Here is a 23,811-nt window from a genome sequence, read left to right on the forward strand (position 1 = left end):
GGCGCCGCCCGTCCCCTGCTGGGCGCCTCCCGGCTTGGCTGCTCGGCTGCCCGGCGCGCGCGGGTTCTGCTGGGCCGGCCGTGAGGCGGCAGCGGCACCAGCGGCAGTCCCCAGTGGCAGCGGGGCCTTCCTTCTCGCTCCCCCGCCTCCTCCTGTCCCCCTCCCCTCCCCCTCCGGCTCCCGGTGGCGGGCTCCAGTCCTAGAAGGGGCGACGGGAAGATGGAGGAACTGGTGGTGGAAGTCCGGGGCTCCAACGGCGCTTTCTACAAGGTACTGCTTTTGGCGAAAGGCCCCAGTCTCCGGCCCCCGCTACCTTCGGGGCCGCGGGGCTCCCGCCCCGGGTGTCTTGGGTTCCCGGGGCCCCGGTGCGGGCTGCCCGATGCTTTGGGGAGGGACCGACGGGCTGAGGGAGGGAGGGAGGGAGGAGGGGCCCGGGGCCTGGCCGCCGCGCGGTCCCCGCGCCTCCCGGAGGCCCCGGGCACCCGTGGGAACGGCCCGGAGGGTTTTTGTCCCTCGTGCCGATTCATTCCCCTCTGCTAGAGGGGGAGTCCCGGGCAAAGACGAGCGGGAAGCCGGGACCCGGGGACCGCGGGGCGAGGCGAGAGCGCCGCTCCCTCCTCTTCTTCTCCTCTCCTCCCTTTCTCCGTCGGTCGGTCGGATCGGTTTCTCTGAAATGTCGCCTCCCTCCTCCCCAGCACCAACGGGTGGGTTCCCACCGGCGGAGCAGCCGCGCTCGCGGTGCGTGGCTTTGGCCGGGAGGCTGGGCGGGCGGCGGGCGCTGAGGGGGCTCGGTGAGTGTGCCGGGCCTGGGCCTCGGTGCAGAGGGGACTAGCGGCCACTTTTGGGGGCCGCTCTTTGCCCTGTTGGGTGGGAACCGGAGGGAGCTTCCCTGGTCCCTGGTACGGGGCTGGCAAGAGCAAAGAGTTGGAGTGAGCGCTTTTGCTAGTAAGAAATCGTTATTATTGTTGTTTCTCTCTTTGTGCTTTTCAGAACCTCACATTCTCAGGTTCCACAAAGAGATCTGAGCAGAACATCTAAAAAAAAAGTGGTTAATTTTGTAGGCTTCGTAGCTTACGGTGCCATGTGCGTATTAGGCACTCAATAAATGCTGATCGGACAGCGGATCCTTTTAAAAATCGTTAGTTCAGAAAAGATGATGCGTTCCCTGAAGTATTGGGACGTTCGGGAAAATACGTGGTTCATCTTCAGAAGACATTAGCAAGTCTACTTCTTTGTTTTGCCCCAAGACCTAAATTTATGGAACGTAAGCTTAAGTAATTTTTTGGATCATAAATGTTTCAAAATACTTTGTTTATGTATTGCAAAATCTATGGCTAAGTAGAAATCTATTCCTGTTTATGAAGGTACTCAGAATGGCATTAGTTGCTTTTATAAGGCTTAAAGAAAAACCCAAAACATTTTACGTGTTGACTGATACTGAAATTCTGAAAAGCAAAACACGAGTTTAAAAATAATCCTTTGATTTTTTTTCAGTAATGCATTTAAACAAAGTCACTGATGCTTATTGCCACTAGATCTGGTATTCTGTGCATTCTCATTGCCAGGTTAATGCTGTATCACTTTTTGGAACTCATTCTGAAAAGTTTAAATCTCATCTTTGGTTCAAATTATACTTTTTGATTTTATGAGCTGAGAGTAAGCACCCAAGCACAGAAAAAAAACCAGTCCTTTTAATTTTCAAACCAGCTCCATGACTGTACAGGGTGAAGACATGTTTGGTTATTCCAGAGTGATGCAGTTGCCCTAAAAATTCGACAAGTTAGACTTTTTAAATATGAATTTTATAGAGATCTTGAGGATAAACACATTTCATAACTAAAATGCATTGAATACTCCCAATAAGGCAAAACATTAGGAAACAGCAATTTGGCATTTACTTTTGTAAGTAGTCCCTCTTGCTGGCAGTTTCATATTTGATTTTATTAAGACAAATCATAGTATGTATTACATTTCTATATTTTATAACGTTTCCTCCTTTGTAGAGAACAGCTGTATATAGTAGGATTTTAGTTTGGAAGAAGTGTGCATGCCCTAGTGAATCAAGGCTATTCTTGTTTCTTCCCTCTTTGCTTCTCAGTAGAGTGCAGTAGGGAGCATCACTTTGCCAGAGGTGGCATATATCACAGGTATTGACAACCCAGATCAGAAAGAGTCTGTTGAACTTTCTCAGAAATGTTTCCCCTGCTTTTGAAATTTATAATTGAAATACAAATGCATAGGACAATGTCTAGTTAATGGATTTTTTTTTTAAATCAACATTAGTTTTAAGGGAGGAAAGGCAGCCTTGTCTAGTTCCAGAGGGAAGAAGATCTACAACAATATACAATAGAAAAATTTGTTTTCCTTTTTTGAGTTTCACTGTAAACCCCAAATGATTGATGTCAATGGAGAAAAATGGGCAAATGATGGGGGAAAATTGAGATTTCTGCATTAATCATAATATTGCTATATTTTGTTAGGAAAAAAATACAGATGAACTGTTTCCCCACTGTTTTGGGGGAGGTGAAAAAAAAGAAAAAAGGCAAAGAATAAGAGAAAGGCAGATTAAAAAACTAATTTAAAATGAACTAATCCTGGGAAACATATTGTGTTTATATAGGAGTCCCTGTGTTAGGAAAATGTGAAAGAAAAGATCTTTTGAAAAATAGCAAATGAGACAATATTTCAGTGCGATGTTTGAATTCAAATTTTATTAACCAAAACTACCCCGTATTTCTAAGGAAATTTTTGAAATTTATTGAACACATGATTGTAGTTCAAAACTTAATGTAGTTTCTGCAGGTAGCAGTCAATTTTATACTTTCTGTAGGAACTGCTAAAGAGATTCTGCATGACTAGCTCTGCTTACTTTATGAACCAAGAAAATCTATAAGAAGTGCACATTGGTTTTCTTTGGACTTCCTTCTAAAACATTAGAAGTTAGGTTTAGTAATGATAAGAGCTCTTTTATACTTGGATATTCTTTTCACTTTTATACTTGAGTATTTTTTTCACCAGAAAAAAATGCCCATCTGTTTGATGCCATTTAATACTACCTTATTTATAGTATAAAAATATTTTGCCCTGTTACTTAAGCAAATCTCTGAAATGGGCTACCAAAATGCATAATTGTCAAGTAATATTTCTTCACACTTTCGAGGCCCCCTCTCCCCCAGTGCTTTCTACCGAAATTATGGTGTGTTTTGGAACCATTTGGCAGTCTGGTGAAATCTATAAATTATTTTCAGAATAATTTTTTTGAATGCATTAAATAAAACATATAGGATTACAAAGAAAATCAGTTACATTAAAATAATAATTAAAATGAAAAGAAGCCAGTTCACAGACACAGATTAAGAACCCCTCTTTTAAAGGCTGTTCATAAGAGCATGAATGGATTAAATCTCATCCACATATCAAACTTTTATCACTTTAAGTTTTCCTGTTCCTTGTTTAAAAATAACAGCAACTCATGTATAGATAACATTTTAGGGTTTCTTGACTAGTTTCCTCAGAACACCTCTGTGAGGTAGGGAGTGCAAAGAAGATTTGATGAGCATTTCTTTAGATTCAAAGAGATTAAGTGACTTGTCCAGTGGCATCAGGCTGGTAACATGTCAGAAATTATGGACCAGGTTTCTCCTGACCCTGTCTAGCACTCTTTATAACATACCATGCTGCCTCTCTAATCTGTGACTTGGCATACGGACACCCAGAGTATTTTGGATGAAGAGTAGAAATCTTTGCACTGTATCTAAAAATCCACTGTGTGATAATTGTTTGACTATCATAGTCCAGTTCAGTGGTGCTGGACTGTGTATTTGATAATGGAGTTTTTTTTTTAATTATTAGAAGGGAGACTTCATTTGGTGAATATAAATAAAAATTTACTAAGTTACTTAGACTCCCAGGAGAAAATAAACTTATTAAGATACTTATAGGATTTTAAAAATAATACATCACATTAGGAACTACTGATGAATTCTAATGAAAACTGCTCAGCATACTATTAATATTTTCTATTAAAAGGTGTTCTTTTCTTCATTAAGTAGAAAAAATATGTTACCTAATTCTAACAAAATTTAAGACATCATGTTTAACTTCATTAACATAATTAAAATAATGCTGCCCCTCATACAATAAAGATAATACTATTGACCAACATCAGGGCATGCATCTTGAATTGTTTTTACAGTGGTGCCAATGAGTTTCATCAAATCAAGCCTAATCTTACAGCTTTCCTTGGGTCCTCATACCCTGTGTGTAAGACTAGGGTTGTGGATATAAATTGGATTTCTGAAGTAATATATTTTTTGTGAAGGTAATTGCCCTGAAAATGATAGGGCCCACTTCCTTGGTATCAATAGCATCTATTATTGAACTAAGATAGACTTAATAGTGTATCAACTGATTAAATTCCAGTGATCATACCCTACTTTGCTCATCTGAGGGAATAATTGCATTTAGTTTAGGGGATCTTTTCCTTTACAGCACTTTGGAAGTATTGGTGAAGCACTTGGTTGTTTAGTGTCATTTACCATTTCTACTTCTTACCTAGGAGAGAGAATTTGAACTACATGAACTTTATCCTGGACGTTTTCTTTTAGAATCACAGACTGTTAGGTTTGTGAAGATGACTTCTACAATGTCATCCAATTTGTTCCTGGTAGAGGTAGGAAGAAAGACCATGTTTAGTGACTCCCAGTTTATTGCTTATCTCACCACTCACATCATCATTCCTTTAATTTTTTTTATCTGAAGACTTGTTGCTGTAGTTTTTTTTAGATTTTGGAAAAAAAGTATAAGCATATCTAGACATCTTCACCCTATCACTGCTGCCAAAATTTGCTGTAGCATGCAGTTGTTAAATTAGAAATTCATAATGATGATGGTGCTAGATAGTTTAAAAATCTTTCATAATATTTTTTCCATAGGAGGCTGTAGGGATGAGGGTGGTCCAGGGACAACTTGGGTTTGCTTTGTGTGCCTTGGAATATGCAATGGAAAACTGAGTTCGATTGAAAACAAAATACTAAGTAAGAATGTGCCAGGGAATGAACTGTGGTCAGAAATTCTCTTGTATTTATTGCGATCTCCTCTTATCAGTTGTTCATCCTCTTGAAAAGTGTTTTAGTACATGCTTAAGGTATGACTATATAGAACAGTGAGACTTCTTTTATGTATCTTGTGAAATGCCTTTACTTTATAGAGATTTCATATGAGAGAGAAAGAATAACCCAGTTTGTAGTCTAGAGATGGGGGTGTTTCTTCTACTAGCTTTGTGAATGCAACAGGCTGCTTTACCTCTCCTCCAGCTTCCTTATCTATAAAATGAGGTTAATAAAAACACTTACTTACCCTATCTCAAAGGGTTGCTGTAAAGAAAGCCAAAGTTTAGGTTCCTTAGGAGCGCTATCAAACTGTGAACTATTATTCTCTGTCCTCTATTGACTGGTGAAAACTATTTACCTTTTCTCAGAATGATATTTTTAAATACATAAAATAAGGTACAAGTTTGCAAATAAAACCAATTACATTGAAATAGTATCAAAATAAGTTTATCCTTTGTAACACTGCTTAGTTTTTGCGATACTGACATTTTGGATCCATTCTATTAGTCTCTTATCCAAACTGTTGCATGATACTATGTTTTCTAGAATAAACAAATTGTAGCATTACACGTATTGTTCTTAGTAAAAGTATTACTGCTCTGAATTTTTTTTCCAGGTGTGACTATGGGTTTGCATTAAGGTGATCAAAGTTTCTCTTGTGTCCAGCCCCCGCTCTGTGTGAGACAGTGCATTTGAAATAGGGGGATACATAGTATAACCATGAAAGAGGCTTTTTTTTTTTTTTTGCTAGGGGGGCAGTTCACATTTGGCACATTTACTTCATTAGCATTATACTTCAGCTCCTTGGGCTGACCAGCTTCAGTATTACATCCATTTCTATTTTCATCCTTTCTTCCTCTTTGCCCCTTTATTTTCAAATCCAAAAAGAATCTCTATCTACCTAGGAATCACATAGCGTATGTACTTGGATATATTTTCTCCTCAGTGACAGTATGAGTTCTTTCTTGATTTCATATTCTGTCTCTGCCTTGTAATGGAAATTTGTCATCATCCTTCTCAAATTTCACTCTTTACATCCTAGTCCAGATTCATTAGGATTCAGTATCTTATACAGAAGCAGTCCTCTTTTATTTATATTTTAATACCTATAACCTCTTTATGCTTTTAAAGCTTTTATTGATATCTTTTGCCTTTATATTACTGTCATTTCTAAGTAGATCCTTCTCCTCCTTCAGAGAGCCTTCCCTTATAGCCAAGAATGAAGAAAAGGCAGTTTAGCACAATTAGCCAAGACATTGACCAAGTCTGACATTATATGCAGGGTTCCACATCTGTGATCCCCTACCTCTGAAATGAAGAAAGGAAGGTGCCTTCTCATATCTCTTTTTTGGGGCCAAACATGGTCATTTATAATTTCAAAGCATTTTTCTTCTCTTCATATATATTTCTTATTCTTCTGCGTTCTTCGTGTTCATCATTTCACAAAGTATACCAAAATTCTATTACATTAATATTCCACAGTTTGTTTACCTGTTCCCCAGTTGATCAGCATCTGCTTTTACCCATCCACACCTCCCAGTTCTTTGTACCTACAAAAAAAGTTCTACTTATATTTTCATATATTTCGGCCCTTTTATCATCAATCGCCTTGGAGTATAACTTATAATAAAGTGGACTTTATACCCTCATATCTTTTTTTTGGGGGGGGTGGGTGGATGTTAGTGTTTGCACATACAAGGAATACTGATTCTTTACTACTTTTTGCAAAACTTGCCACGCTTTATGAATCTGTGATCTCACTGATACAGGTTTTCCCTTAACCAGTACAGAACACAGTCCATCTATGCTTTCTTAACTTGGGTGATTTTTGTCCATACTCTTCCATGAATCTTCAAACATGCTAGAGGCTTTCCTCTAGATCTTTGAATATTTTATGGACACCGGTGCAGCCAGCAGTGGTCCTGGTAAATGTTTTAACAACCAGCTCGGGGAAAAATGAACACACAGCACACTTTTAAGTTGAATCTGCATTATTAACATTTTCTCCATCACTTTAAGTCTATACAATCCGCAAAACAAATAAATCAAGCGCTGGCTTGTAGCATTTATCTATTCTTGAGTGTAAATGCTCACGGTTAAAATTTAACAATCAGCTATCTAAGTTGGCTCCAGCACATGTCTAACTGCAGCACTCTATTATCACTTGCTACTTTACCAGACTCTTTGGGAAAGTAACATTTCAAAGATAATACAACTTTTGCACTTTTGTGTGCAAGTCATCATAGATAATTTGCCGTAGCATATGTTTTCCCACTATGTGTATTTCTATTGCTATTTTACCTGGAGTTCTGATTTTTCAGAAATTGAAATGTTTTCATGATTTAGAGCTGTGTGGCGTCACTGCAAAAATGAGACACAGCTATTTCTCTTCTTCATCTTCAGTTATGAATGCTGCTCATTGTCCATATGTGGTGCCTGTTGAAGATACATTTACTAACTCAGTTGGTTGTCCAACTACATACCATACATAATCTGAGCTATATAAAATTTCCATTCACTTGGCTTTTCCTCTGAGGGTTACTAGGCTGATCTCTATCAAGATCCAATGGAGGAGGCTCTGCAGTGTTTCAGGGCTTGATGCAATCAGCACAAGGTCATCTCCAAATAAGCTTCTTAATCACCTCAGCTACAGGGAATTCCTTTTCTGTCTGGATTTTGAATGGTGTTGAGCACTTTCAGCATGTGTGTGTTCTTCTGTTTCATTCCTCTGCTTCTCTTTTATGCCTCACTTAGTACTAGAAGATCATTGAATGTTGTTATCTGCATATACCAAGGGACCTTGTACAAATTAGAAAGTAAATATATAGGTTGGTGGCAATTAATGACCTCTTGGTTGCTTTTTGTAATATTGATACCTTTGTTGATTTTTCTTTTCCTCAATTCTTCCCTCTTTGATATAGTTTGAAAATCATTATGTACCTGTGAAAAAAGGTAAATGGAAAAATGGCGAGTTTGGAGGGAGCCATTCTGCAAAAATCTGGCACCCTTTCCCATGATAGCCTTCTATATACTTGAAGACAGTTATTATGGCCCTCCCTGTGTCTTTATTAGATTAAAAATCCCAGGTTCTGCAAGATTCTAATTCCTTCCTACTTTGCCTAACTGTAATAATGGGTTGTTTTCAATGCACTAAGGGAATAATTCCTCATTCCCTGTTATACAGTATTTGCATTGACTAGAAAAAGTACTGTCTTCCAAATAGGTTAGTCCTATTTGCCCAAAGCAGCTAAGATGAAAGCTAGCATCATCTGAGGGGATGTTCCTTAACAAAAATTGCCTTTAAATAGATTTGCTACTTTCAGAATTAAGATCTAATAATGCCATCCTTGGCTACTAGTTGATGTCCACTCTCTCTTAGTAATTTCTTAATTGGTTTTCCTATCCATAGTTCTTCCTTGCTATGATAGATCCTTAACCTAGCAGTTGAAATAATCTTCCTCAGGTATGCAACTGGCCCCATTACATACACTTTCTACTTAAAAGCCTAGAAAGAAATACAAACTTGGTAGCCTCACATATAAGACCCTCTGCAAGTTGGTGCTAATCATGTTTTCCAGCTCTTTCTAACGTTTGCTTCGTGTACTCTGTGCAAAACTGAACTATTTGCTGCTCCCTCAAATCTGACCTATGCATTAGCACAAGCCATCCCTTATACATGGAACACACTTTGTCTGTATTTTTGCACTTCAGGATTCGATTCAATTCAATTGAAACATTTATTATTCATTTTCTCTGTATGTGGCATCAGGCTTCTTATTTTAAGGCTCAGATCAGGTTCCCTACTTTTGAAACCTCCCTGGAATTCTTAACCTATTCATTCTCCACAGTTTTTGCTACTACTTACTGTCAGGGTCCACTGGAAGCAGAAACTTTTTATCCAGTGAGTGGGTGGGGGTAGAGTTATTATGGAGGGAGCAGCATGGCAAGGATAGGAAGACTGTGTTCCTGTTGAAGAAGGAATTTCAAAGCAAGAGCATATTCAATATGAGGATAAGGGTAGAGACTGTATTGGTGATTTTATTAGTACACGTAACTCAGAGGTGAGAAAACTGCTACTAATTCAGGTTGGTATCTTCTCTGCAACTTAGAGTCTTAGAGAGTTGCCTAGAGCATTGAAAGGTGAAGTGACTTGTGCCTAGGACCACACAGTTGGTATGTTTCTGGAGGTGGGATTTGAACTGAAATGTTCCTGACCCAAAGGCTGATTTTTCTACCCACTGTAAGTAGTTGATTGGGGAAGGCTTCTGCCCATCCCCATTCTTCAGAAGCATCAGTAGGATTTTCTAGGTAGGATTAGAGGCTTTCTCCAGTCAGTCAGCCTAGTGACAAAATACAAATAAAACTTGTTTTCTTTATTTGTAGCAAGTAATCAATCAGCAGGCTTTCAATTAGTGTCTTTTGTTTGCAAAGCGCATAAGGTTGATAGATAGGAGAGCATGAATTTGTGATTGGAAAGGGGAAAATTCTAGAGCTAGAGATTTTAAGAGGTGGAGTTGTAGTAGTGAGTTGTGATAAAGTTTAAGGGTGCTGTTTAGTAGCTGAAATGAACTCCATCTGGAGACTTACTATGTATGTATATCAAAGCCAAACATTTTGAGGGAAATTAGTGAATTCTTCCCCTTGTATCCAAAGGTGGTTTAAGGGTAGATGGTTGTTATTTTCAAATCATAAATTTGAGCCATCTTAAATATGAAAGGGAAAGATTAGATGGACAACAATCCAACAAAATGCAAGTCCTTATGCTATATATTAGAGATGCACTCATAAGTAAATAAAAATCCCTACCCTCAGGAAGCATGTGTTCTACTAGGGGGAAACAACATACACAAATAAATAGAATATAAGTGATGTTGACATCAAAGTATTGTTAGAAAGTTTTAGAGAAAGATAATTTAGAGAGTAGAGAGAACCAGGACAATGTATCATTTCTGAAGCCAGTATTATGTGTGTAGCAAAGATTACTACAAGTAAATCTAAGGTGTCATAGATTGTTTTTTATTCACTTTGGATTCTGATATCTAGGGAAAAGGGGAAATGCACAGGAGAAGAGCAGGTTGTTGTGTTTGTCCTTCCTTTTCGAAGAAGACCATTACATCAGAGAAATGATGACATGACTTGTACTTGATTTTGTTTTGAGTGAGGGAGGGCTGTGCAAGGTCACCAGACTTACTTTCTCCTCCTGAACCATCTGGGTCCAGTGACCAGAGAGTCATCAGGATAACTGGAGATGGCCCAGGATGCAATGGGAGACCTTAGAGGGAAGTAACGCCCATTGAGTGAATATGTCTCTTTTGGAAATAGACAGGGAATGGCTCTTGTAGTGAACAGAAGAGAAAAAAAATAACTAAATCAAGCTGGGAGGGAAACAGAAACTGTTACTATTGATAATCGCTCTAAACCAGCCGTTAAGTGGAGCTTGTGCAGGGACCTATTGTTGTCCAGCCTGTGGGCTTCAGAGTGCACTGGGTTTTAAGGTTTGGGGAACGACAAGGAAGAGAGGGAGGGAGGAAGGACGGATGGACATCTAGCCAGTAAACCTCAAAGGAAGGGGAGGGGGAGACAAAAGGGAGAGTATGAGCTGAGTTACCCAGCTACCTGGGTCTCCCCCCTCAGGCAGCTCGGTCTACTCACAGGTTGTGTGTTCATCCTTTGTTTTTGAAGAAGACCGTGACATCAGAGAAATGATGGCATGACTTGCTCTTGACTTTGCTTTGAGGGAGCAAAGGAGAGTATGAATGAATGCTGTAGGCTTATCAGGGAAGGAGCCGGAGCTATGAATGAGGAAACAGAACTTGATGTGACTCATTGGGTTTTTGTTATAGGTTGATGGACTGTGAAACAGTGTACTACTGTATACTGTCAATGGATTTGGCATTTTGGCATCTTCCTTGGTACTTCTCTGTTCTGTCATTTCATTGATCACTAATACCTCCTTCACAGACTGGACAGAGGGAAAAAAGATGGTAAAATTCTCTACCAAAAAAAAAGTCCAATTCTCTGAATTGTATTTAATTGATGACCACTGATCTCCACTGGGCTTACTTTTAGAGTACAGTTTAGGATTTGGTGACACAATTTAGTGTGCTATTTTAAAATTAATATGCAAAATACATTCTGAACTCATCTGATGCTACTAACCTAGTTCTGTTTCCCTTTCTGAACTAGACTTTGACATTTTCTCTAGCTACAGACTTAAATTCCTTAGCTTTTTCTTTCCAGTATTGGTAATATTAATATAGACTTGTAAATAAATGAAAAAGTTTTGCAGGTGAATTCTTATCTTATTGACATAGCATCATTAAAATAACTATAATACCAATCTTTTTGGAAATAGAAGGCATTCTGTTGGTGTGTACTGTTTATTAGGTTACTTTTGTGTACTTGATCAAGACCTCTTCTATTAGCAATTATTATTAGAGATGCATTTTCCTGGGGAAAATATGTGACCCCAAAACATAATTACACTTACAAACTTAAATACATAAAAATGAACTTGCTAAAGAGATGTTTACTTAAAATTTACATGTGATCTCTAATGTTCTTTAGATATTCAGTTGTACTGGGTTAGCCCACATTATATAAGATAAAAAGAGTTTAACCTCAGTTGCTCGAGTTCAATACTTTGATGGACTTGTGATCTCATAATTGCTGGCTTTACACTCAATTAGTACAGATCATCACCTATTGAAGTCTTTTTGTCCCATTTTCTTCCACATTAGAACTACCCTTTTGTGTAACTATCCTTTTCTTCAGTATTTCTTAACCTGGGGTCTATGAATTTGTTTAAAAATATTTTTGATAATTGTATTTCAACATAATTGGCTTCCTTTGTAGTGTATGTAGTTTATTTTGTGAATAAAAAAATAGTCTGAGAAGGGGTCCCTATGCTTTATCAGAGTACTGCAGGTGATGAGGGCAGGGGTTATCCAAGACTCTAAAAAGCTAAAGAACCTCTGCTCTCTCAGTATTTTGTCTTTTCAAGGGTGCATGGCGCACTCAAGACTCTATACTAGTATCAAGTACCCTCATTTTCTACTCATACATTTCCTTGGTGGTATCCTATATGCCATTTGTTAGAGATGTCCTACAACAGCAGCATGCAGAAGAATCCATGCAGCTACATGTTCACATAGAATACCACATATTAACATTATGTATGCTGTATTGTAGTTTTATTTATTTTTGTTAAATATTTTCCAATTTTTAAGCTAGGGTAGGCTAAACTGAGGAGATTGCTGCCTGCCTGTCAGTCTTGTGCTTGACTCCTTTGTCTTATGACTTTGGGGGCCCACCATGCACCTTTTTATTGCCCTTTGAGTGAGCCAAAACGTGAACTCAGAAATTGTGGTGTCCCCAAAGATGCAGCCATTGCTGGTAGAGCATATATGTGGAAAGGATGGGTGTTTGCTTTGCTTAACAGCCTGGAATCATTAAAATGACTGTGTGAATTCTCTAATGGAATCTATTCTAGTTCTTTTCCTCCTGTTCATTTCTGGGCCTAGCCCATTGTCTTTTTGCAGCATCTACCTAAAATATATATACTCACTTGATCTGCCATCCAACGATATGTCATCATCTGGTGACCTCCTACAGTCCTCCCTCACTCAAAATAAAGTCAAGTACAAGTCATGTCATCATTTCTCCGATGCCATGGTCTTCTTTGAAAACAAAGAACAAACACAGACCTATGAGTAGATGAGCTTCCTGAATGGGGACCCAGCTAGCCGAGTAACTCAGCTCATCCGCTCCCTTCTGTCTCCCCTTCCCCTTCATTCTCCTCCCCAAAGGAAGGTAAATTTGAATGGCCAGAGGATGCCCAGTTAATTTGGGGTTTATGGGCCAGATTTCTCTTTCTTTCTTCCTTCCTTCCTTCCTTTCTTTCTTTTCTTTCTTTCTGTCTGTCTGTCTTTCTCTTTTCATTCTTGTCTTTCCCAAAACTTTAAACCCTGTACACTCTGAAGCCCATACGTTGCACAGCAATAAGATCCCTGCCCAAACTCCACTTAATGGCTGTTTTCTGGACCTTCCTGGCTTCAGAGTGATTATCAATAGTAACTGTTGCTCTTTCCCTCCCAGCTTGATTTACCTACTTTTTTCTTTTGCTTATTAAAGGGGCCATTCCCTGATTACTTCTTAAAGAGGCCTATTCACTGAATGGGCATTACCTCATTCTAAGTGAGTACGTGCATAGCCCAAGGTCTCCCTTTGCATTCTGGGCCTTCTCCAGTCATCCTGATGAATATCTGGTCACTGGATCCAGATGGCTCAGGAGAGGAAAGTAAGGCTGGTGACCTGCACAGCCCTCCCTCACTCAAAACAAAGTCAAGTGCAAGTCATGTCATCATTTCTCTGATGTCATGCTCTTATTTGAAAATAAAGGATGAACACATTATCTGGACAAATATTCTTTCCAGACATGTTGTTTTTCCTGTATGGATTGGTGGGTCAATGTATTTTGAATATATTGTACGTCTTTAATGAGTCAATGCAGTGGGTCAGGGCTTGATATTGATAAAGAGAAACCTGGGCTTTACAATTTATAGAGAATCTTCTGATTTGATCTTGGTAAGCTATGTTTTGTGACATTGGCAAACACGTTTTGCAAGCATGTACGTATATGTTTTATTCTTAGTTTGAAGTTGATCATTTGAGTTGATAATTATATAATAATAATTATTATTTATTGGGGAATCTTATATGATCTTAACATGAATGAAAGACATCTTGATGGAGGAGAGCCGTTAAAGGCTGTATTTTAGAGTTTTAACAAAAACTCAATTAACCTTTTGATCTCAATGGCTTTTTCAATAAACTAAATTTAATTTGACATCATTTTTAGAGCATATTTAAGGATTGCTATTTTTGCTTCTGTCACTAAGGATATATAGGAGGAGATGCTATCACCGATTGATTATCTCAGTCTCATAAATGGATGGCATTTTAAAATCCAAGCAGTCCTTCATGTCCTAACAATTTTCTTTTTACTTTCATTTCTTAGGATAGTCATGCATCGTACATGTTAGTTATTACATATTTATATCATGGCCATGGTGTGCTGGAACCATATTCTATTCTTTAAGGGCATTTACCACATACATTCTGAGGTAGAGAGTGTTGCTTAACCAGAGTTGTCATTTTTTCCACTGTCCACTATCAACAAACATTTTTAAAGCACCTACTATATGCCAGGCACAGTGGCTAGTATTTCTTGATGGTTACTAGTAGTACCTAAAATGCACCAAAATTTCTGAAGCTGTTTGAATTATTATACTGAATATTACTACTGTTTGAAAATGTTTTGACATTTGAAGAAGTGAACAAACATGTTGGGAACATAATTGTGACTCCACTTGACTTTGGGACTTTAATAAATCATAACCCTTTGCTATCATGTTATAACTGTTGTACATTTGTCTATCAATTATACTCAGTCAATCAATGCAGTGCATTCAATCAATAAATACTAAATACCTGCTGATGTCCCAGGCATTGTGCTAGGTACTAAGGATAAAAATACAAAATGTTGAACAGAGCTGTCGTCATTTCAGACCATCTTCCTGTTGGCACTATCTCTTAGAAACAAGCCTTTATTCCTAGTGCTGATATCCTTATGCTTAATCAGATCAGTCCTCAACATTTTCCACTCATGCCTGCTCTCCCCCCTCTTCTTCTACACCATCTTTCCTTAAGTTCCTATGTCCTTTAAAAAAATTACTAATGTTTTCAATGGAGGAACATCCCTCTACAATGCAGATCATCTTTCTGTATCTCATGGCCTTAGGGAGTTGCTGAGGGACACTGAGAGGTGAAATTAGCTGCTCAAGGTCACACAGTCAATATATGTCAGAGATAGAACTTGAACTCTGGTCTTCCTGAATTCTGAGACTGACAGGCTGTCTATCTTGCTATCCATGCTACATCTGGTTCCTGTTTTTAGTGTATTTAAATTTCTAATAGCTTTTTTTTAAAGTACCCATCTTCCTTGCTTTAAGAAATTATTAGTATTGAATCATTTATATTTCTAAAGTACTTTAAGATTTGTAAAATGGTTTCCTTTAACAATGCTGAGGTAGAACAATCAGCACTATTTGCTGTCTAGGACATATACTATCATATATTGGCCATGAGCGAGTTAAGAAAACAAAAAACAAAAACTTGATGGAATGTTTTAGTCTGTTTTTCTTTTTTTAAATTAGCATCTTAACTGCAGTTCCTGTGATACTTATAACTTCTTTTTTGCTCTGGAGAATTCCATTTAGATTTATGAACTGAATAATAGTTTTCTGAATTTCTTCGAATACTGAATACGAATATAAGGTCATCTTGGAAAGAAATGGGATTTTTAAAAAATTTAACATGATTCATTGTGTTGCTTGTTTTTTCAATGTTTATTCTTGCATACGTGATATTAATTCCACCTGATCGTAGTGAATAATTTTGTCAGGATTTTATTAGAAATTTTTGAATTGATGCTCTTTAATACTATTGGTCTCTGGTTCTTTTTCTTAGCCTTGTCCTTCCCTGGTTTAGTTAATAACACTATATTCATCTCAGGAAAGGAATTTGGTGGAGTGCTTTTATCAATTTTGAGAAAATAGAATTCTAGAAATCTGGACCAAGTTTCCCCTCTCATGGGCACTCTTTAATAATTAATTCAGTTTCCTTTTCAGAAATAGGATTATTTAAGTTCTCTTGAATATTTTGTATTCTTGTAGGTAACCCTGTTTTTCTTTTAAGTTTTTGATTCTGCTAACCTACAACTATATTGTAGGTTCTTATGATTCTCTTAATTTCTTGAAGCCTCACTTTGTACATTTTTAATTTTGTTTGACTTTCCCACCTCTTATTTTTAATCAGATTGGCCAAAGGTTTAGCAATTTTGTTAATGTTCAGAGAATCAGCCTTTAGTTTTATCGGTATTGTAGTTTTCCAATTTATCCTTTTGTCTGATTTTTGAAATTTCCTCTTATGTACTTACTTTGGGTTTATTTGTTGCCTTTCTAATTTTTTATTACATATTTAGTTTATTAATCCCCCTTTTCTGTTTTATTCATGTATGTTTTCAGGATGTAATTTGTCCTCTGAGGACTGTTTTAGCTGTGTTCTGGAAATTTTGGTATGTTATTTCATCATTATCATTGTCTGCCACAAAGTTATTATATAGTTTTTTTTATTGAGGATGTCATTTTTTAGGTCTCCATTTCAAATTCATTTTTAAAAGAATGTTTCCTTATATAGATGGGTCATCTATAGTAGACTTCTGTTTCTAAATTGTCATTGTCCCTCATCATAAGTAAATCACACTCATTAATGATGGGGTTTTTCCTATAGTAAGATTGCCATTGTTTCAATATTGTTGGTTTTGATTCTGTCAGGTTGTTGTTGTTTTTTTTTTAAAATGGTTACTTGATTTCATGTTAAGATTTGTAGGCAAACTTGATTATAAGAACAAAGTTTGTACAAATTGAGTTATCATTTGTGAAATTCATTTGTAATAGTGATAAAAAATGTTCAGAGCTAACCTAGAATTTTGTTTTATTTTCCTGCCCTTTAATTAGATACTACATGCCTTTTGAATTTCTCTTTTTTTCTCCTGATTGACTTTTAAGTTCAATTTTCTGGAGATTTTTGTCTTGGTTAAGAAGTTTCTCTACTTGGGAAAAGCTTTCTATTTCTTTTTCTGAGGAATCATACATAGCCTTTGATACTGCCTTTAGAAATGCTAGGTTTACTTGGATAGATTTTTAGATTTTAAATATAGAATGATATTTCAACTAAAAAGCTTCATACCAAGTATAAAAAGTCACTAGCTCAGGAAGTGAGCTAGCTGGCACTGGGTTAGGGTGGAAGGATACCTTGGCAGAAGTTAGACTAGTGAGTGACCAGAAAGGAGTTCATGTCCACCCTAAATAATTCTACTGCTTTGTTAAAGCCACTCTCTATCTCCATTACTGTTGTTGTTATTATTTTCCCAGACCATGATTTCATCCATTTGGGAATTTTATGTTGTGGCAATTCCTTCCACTGATGTAGATTGACAAATCCTTGGTGACCTTTTAGTCCTAGAATGTTTCAGGACACTTGACTTACCCACGGATCACAGTGTATGTGTGAAGCAGTATTTAAATCCAGATCTTGATTTCAAGTCCTTTCTTCAGCCAATTATATATAAAAAATTGGATTGGGGAGAGGTCAGTTTGTGAATGTCCCATTACTTTCAGAATTGTTGTTTTTACTGTTGTCTTCCTCTTTATGATAATCTGAGTAACATAAATGCCTAGCAAATGGAAAACCAACATGCCTTTTTCTAGTAGGTACTCAATTGGACTTTGAAGCCACTGCAAGCTTTTGCTGTTGAATCAAATGAAGTTATACTGCAAAGGAGTGCAGAGTGAATAGAAGTGCATGGTATCTTCCATCTGTTCTCTTTAGCTAAAGCAATTTTAAATTCCCCATGACTATCCATGGAGGTGGAGTTAAAATTAAGCTGTACAGGGTTGAATATGCCCTTAGCAGTGCCAAATTTACATCACTCAATCTTGAACTGAGGTAAATGTTGCACATGTCCCCAAGAGGGTCATAGAAAAAACTTATCTTACTATTATGTTCCCCTAAATCAGACTATATATTACAAATGGTTTCTATTTTTTTATTAATTTATTTGTTTTCAGTTTTTTACAATCACTGGTTTCTTTTTTTTAAAGAATTTTTTTTATTGATGCTTTTGTGTTCTTACATATTACATTTCCCTAATGTCTCCCTCTCTTCTGGGAAACCATCCTTTAAAACAAAGAATAAAACAGAAGGAAAAACACAGTATGGGAAAACTGACCTACTCATCAAAAAAGTCTGACATTTGTAGTGTTCCATGCCATAGTCCTCCACTCCTGCACAGAAGAGAAGGAGGTGCTTTTCTGTACTTGCTCAACTTTTGCTTGGGTTTGAAGAATGTCTGTTCATTCAAATTAGAGAAATGATGAAGTCAGAAGTCATCTGCAATGAGAAATGAGCTCTGCTATTAGATATTTTTTAGTAAAGTACACACTTGTATCATGTCTATATTATAAAATAATGGAAAGGAGTCTTCTTTCCAGGAACTCTTTTCTTTGTGATTTTTTACTCCAGTGGTGTCTAGCATCGCTGTGAAGGAGCCTGTAGGGATTTTAGCAGTAGCAATGCTCTTTTTTCACTTCGCCATTGACCTCAGCTCAAAAGTGATTAATAGTTCATTGTAGTATTGAACTTCCTGGTGGAAGCTTGAAATATCCATAAGAGTCTATTATCAGCACCCATGATAGATGTTGTTGAAATATCAAACTCTCTTTATTTGACACAGAAATGTCTCCTTATTTGAATGAATACTCCTTAACATTTTGGGGAGAAATAGAGTAGGAGGGTTGAGATAGGTTTTGCTTATTAAAGTTGAACTGTCAAATGAATAATTCCTGGGTATTCAAAATTATTCTGAATCTTATTATATGGCCAACTCTCATTCAGCGGTGGACTATTCAGTTTTCTTTATCCATGTTAGTGGATTGTCTTTTTCCCATGTTATTCTCTGAAGGTAAAACAAAACCAAGCCAAAAACATTTCAAGTAAGAAGAGCACAATCTTAATTAGTAATAAAGTGGCTCACCAGATTATTTTAAGGTTTTAGTCATTCCTTTATCATTTGTTTGATTACATGATGTTTACAGTCATTTAAAGACCTTTCTGTAGGACTGCATAGTTTCTTCTGCCCATTTTTATACAGTTTTCAGTAATTTGTGACACATTCCACTACTTTGAATAATCCAGACTTTAATTATAATCAAACTTTTAAAAATATTTTTTACCAATTCTTTTTAGAGTTATTCTTTTTAAAAAGCTATTTTGGCTTTTTGATTTTGTTCTGTTTGCTAATAAGTATTCCTGTCAAAGTTTTGAAGTATAATCTGATAGTATTTGCCGGGAAATTAATTAAGTTTATTCTTGCTTGTTCTTAATAGTCATCTTTCTAGTTCCCCAAGTTTGCAACCTTAGAGTCATACTGAACTCTCCCTTCCCCCCCTTCCAATCTAATCCGTTACCCAGCCTTGTTCATTCCACCCCATAACATCTCTCTCCACTCTGATGACCACAAGCCTGGTTCAGGTCCTCATCTCCCACATTGCTATAGTTTTCTAATCACTCAACCTGCTTTCAGGCTTTCTTCTCTCCAGTCAGTTTTTCCACATAGCACACAAATTGATATTCCTAAGGTCAGGAACATACAGCATGCACACAGGCAGGAAATGTAAAATGTGTGTCCCGCAGTTTATGGAAGAAACTTAACCAGTGTTGAGGAAGGGTTTCAGTGTAGGCAGTGGTCTGACTTCATTTTGCTGCTCAAGAAAACTTTGGTGGCTCCCTTTTTCTTCTAGGATAAAATGCAGATTTCGGTTTGGTTTTTAAAGCATATCCCAATCTGGCTTCAGTCTATGTTTCCAGACTTAATTTTACATTACTCCCAGAATATACATTCTCTTTCAGCCAAACTGGCCTACTTGTTATTCCCTGTAAATGGCATTCCATCCATTGCCTATGTCAGGACCGCTGCACAGGCTGCCCTTCATGCCTAGAATGTGCTCTTTATTTACTTCCATTTCTTGGAATTTCTGGCTCTTCAGGGATTAGTTCAAGTGTTACTACCTACATTGTAGCATTTTCCCAACAGTCTTTTTAAGCTTTTGCCCCCAAACTACACGTATATTTTTTCTATTTGTTACTTGTGCACGTATTATATCTTCTCAATCCAAACTCCTTAAGTGTAGAGACTATTTTATTTGGATTGTTTATTTTGGAGAAGTGAAGACTCCAAGGGAACCGGATAGAAACCTTCAAGTATTTGAAGGGCTTGTATTGTGGAGGAGAGATTCTATCTGGCCTCAGAACCAGGAGCAATGGGCTGGGTGGGAGTTAGGCATATTTGGTTTGATGTCAGGAAGAATTTTCTAATTACAGCTGTTCAAAAGTGGAATGGGTTGCTTCTGGAGGTGATTCAGTTCATAAACATTTGTTAAGGGCCTACTGCGTGCCAGCACTGTGCTAAAAGCTGGGGATATAAAAAGGGGCAAAAGACAGCCCCTGCCCTTAAGGACCTTACAATCTAGTGGGAAAGACCAATAAACAAACAAGTATATAATAACAAGCTATATACCAGGTAAATAGGAGGTCATTAACAGAGTGGGGGCTCTAGAATTAAGAGGTTTTGGGGGGAAATTGGGAAAGACTTATGCAGAGGATGGTATTTTAGTTAGGACTTGAAGGAAGGCGTAGGTCAGTAGTTGAAGAGGAGGAGGGTATATAGCGTTCCAGGCATGAGAGGCAGCCTGAGAAAATGCCGGGAGTGGAGGGATAGAGTGTCTTATTCCTGGAACAACCTGGAGGCTGGAGTCCCTGGATCAAAGAGCACTGGTAGGGTGTAAGAAGACTGGACAGGTAGGGCTGGGTGGGTGGGACTAGGTTTTGTAGGGCTTTGAATGCCAAACAAAGGATTTTGTATTTCATCCTGGTGATCATGGAGGAGGAGCCCCTGGAGTTTATTGAGGGGTGTGTGTGACATGGTTGGATTTGCAGTTTAGGAAGGAGAGGCTGGGATGGCCACGTGTTAGGGTTTATTACAAAGGGGATCCTTTTTGTGTACCTGGGGTGAACTGTCTAGGTTCCTTCTGACTGTTATATTTTCTTCTTTATATCCTCAGGACTTAAGTGCGTTTGTCCTTAGTAGGTACTTAACAAATGCTTGTTGAATTAAATTTCTGCTTTGGTGGATAAAAAGTGGTGTCTGGAGGTTGGTGTAGTTTCATGTTTTCTGATTATTCTGTGGTTTAAGCATCTTTTTAGTTTGCTGTTAAGTTTGTATTTTCCTTCTCAAGTTGCCCATAACCATTCATCCTTAACTTGGAGTTTGTGAACAATATTTTCATGAATGGATTTCAGTAGAACTGGCTTTCTTTGTAATCTTATGTATCTTATTTTATGAATTAAAAACACTATTCTGAGAGGGGGTCTGTAGTCTTCACCAGGCTGCCAAAAGAGTCCAGGACAGGAAAAGAGTAAAGAAAAAGTCTTGCTTAGATCACTGTTGGTCAGAAGTGAATCTTGGCAACAATATCTTTTAGAGCTCCTGGTTCCCCGCAACACGACAGCATTGAACTTTATAATTTATTCATATTTAAGATTCTGTATTTCAAACTTTTATTTGATATTCTCTTTAATCTGCTCTCTTTTAATTTAAAAAACAATGCTTTAGTTGTACAAAACCATTTAATCTCTATTAAATGACTTTTTATCTAATGATTTCTCCTTATTTGAGTGATAAAAATATCCATCCCTCTCTACAATTAAGGCAAATATATTCCTCTTTCCATCTAATTCTTTTTTCTTTTATAAGTAGCTTTATAAATATTTATTTAGATAGTCGATCCACTTAGAGTATATATTGTGCTGTTATGGACTAAAGTGTGGGTCCAAATCCATTTTTTTTTGCTTTACTGTCCCTTCCTGGCACGTTCGTAAATTCTTAAAAGTAACTGATGAATTGAAATTAAATTTTGTAGCTTACCAAAATAAAAGACAGCATAGTGATTAAACACACCGATGGTGGTGATGATTTATTAAATGCTTTTTGTTTGTATTATCGTTTTTGAAAGTTTGTAGTTATTTCTTTAGGTTTATATATTTTGAACCAAAGTCATCACAATGCTCCTTCCCTGCCCCCCAAGGGCTGATGAGGTTAGATTCTTATATTAGAATATAACTTACTTTGTGATCAGTAAGGCAAAACTTTGTTAAAATCACATTATGCATTTTAGTCTTTAGAATTTTAAAACTGTGATCAACTTCCTTCTTGTTTGAGTGATAAGGAACATGGAGTAGGCTGTAGCAGATCTGAACTATTAATATAAATTCATACGAGCCTAGAGGAAGTCAATTGCTTTTCATTATTTCTAGTCTTACAAGTTTTCAGCTTTCAGAATGACAGATTTTAATTTGAAGCCAAAATGTTTTAAATATTCTTTGACATAATTTTAAAGATTATAAAAAATCAGTGTGATCTATAAATGTAGGAAGTAAGTTAAAATTACTTTACATAAATCCATAATTTAAGCTGTTTGAGTGCTCCCTGTACCACTGCATTACAACCCAATGTTATTTTCATATCATGAGGAAACATAGGAGTAGAACTTAATTGGATTTTGAGTTAATTATTGTGTTTTTCTTTTTTTTTTAACAGGCATTTGTAAAAGATGTACATGAAGATTCGATAACGGTTGCATTTGAAAACAAGTAAGTCCTTGGAGGTGTGATTTGCAGTCAAGTTTTTAAGGAGTCAAACCCTGATTATACTTGAAATATCAGTCATAAAAATTTTAAACACTTTAAAAGTTTATGTAATTTAATATAAGATTAAGGTTCTATAAAGCTTCTTTAAATGGTCATACAGTAATTTCTGACTGCTTAAAAATGTTGTTTATGTGTTAATAATTATTTTTTAAATTTCAAAAAGAAAAGTTGTTGTATACCAAGGATATCACCATGGGATAGTGCAATATGAGTCAGAAAAACTTTTCATGAGTTTTTTGACCTAGTTAAGAATTAGCAGTTTATTAGAAAGAAATAGAATGATATTTCAGTGCAGAACTTTTGAACTCATAGAATTGTATTTTGAGTACATTTCCAGAGGTTCTTCTGTATTTTTAAGTTTTAAGAATATCATAGTTGCAATCAGTTTTAATAACAGTTTCCTGAACTAGATTTTGTACATTGCAAGAACTTTGTGATTTAAATCTATTGTCCTAAGTTTTTTTTATGTGTGTGTGTGCGCGCGCGCGCGTTATGCCTAACAACAGTAAATTGATTTTTTATCTATTACAAATGTATTCGTTTCTTAAAAACAACAAATAAAACTAATTTTATGCCTTTTTAGGAATATCCATTTATGATATTTGTCAAAAGCTGCATGAACACATTTAAATATTTAGCCTATAGGAAGGATTTAGCCCCTTAATACTTCTATTTTTCACATAAAATCAGTATATTCTCCTTCTTAAGAAACTTCCATAGCTCACTCTTTCTCTAGGATAAACTACAAAGTGCTTTCTTTGAAGTATAAAACCCTTGTTAATCTGGCTCAAGCATTATCCCCAGGCTCTTGATTATACATGCCTCTCCATCATACATTCCATGTTCTGTTCACATGGACCCATTTACTTTTCCTTTCCAGGATAGCTTCTCACTTTCATGCCATCAGCAGGCTGTTTCCCATGTCTAGAATGTTCCACCTCTTATAACCCTTAATTACTTTGAAGATTAGAGGTTTTTCCTGATTCCTCTGTTAATTGTTTGCCAACCGCCCCCCCCCATCACTTTTTAAATATCCTGTATTTATTTATCTTTGCATATGTTGTCTGCTCCCCTCCCACATCAGAATGTAAGCCCTTTGAAGATAGGCAAATTTCACTCTGTATCCGGATCACCTAGCTCAGTGCCTAGTACAAAGTAGGCACACTTATTAATGATTGTTGATGAATTAATGTGGATATTTCAGTGCTATGTGTTACTTTCTGTACAACAAAGTGAACATGCTTCCTTATTAGATAGCTTAGTCTAGGACTTGTAGTTTTAGAGCACCATAGGCTAGACAGAGATCTCTGAC

At 37.1% G+C, this 23,811-nt stretch overlaps 1 protein-coding gene across 19 annotated transcripts in view; it reads left to right on the forward strand.

Moving 5' to 3' along the window:
• The first annotated feature begins 4 nt into the window (after nucleotides 1-4).
• FMR1 (fragile X messenger ribonucleoprotein 1) overlaps nucleotides 5-23,811 on the forward strand; it is a 57,987-nt gene continuing 34,180 nt past the window's right edge. For all 19 annotated transcript variants that reach the window (XM_072626464.1, XM_072626453.1, XM_072626455.1 and 16 more), the window contains exons 1-2: nucleotides 5-270; nucleotides 22,390-22,442. In XM_072626464.1, the coding sequence (XP_072482565.1) occupies nucleotides 220-270; nucleotides 22,390-22,442 (104 nt within the window). In that variant the 5' untranslated portion in view covers nucleotides 5-219. The remainder of the gene's footprint in view (nucleotides 271-22,389; nucleotides 22,443-23,811) is intronic.

This window comes from Notamacropus eugenii, chromosome X (assembly GCF_028372415.1).
Source record: "Notamacropus eugenii isolate mMacEug1 chromosome X, mMacEug1.pri_v2, whole genome shotgun sequence".
NCBI lineage: Eukaryota > Metazoa > Chordata > Mammalia > Diprotodontia > Macropodidae > Notamacropus > Notamacropus eugenii.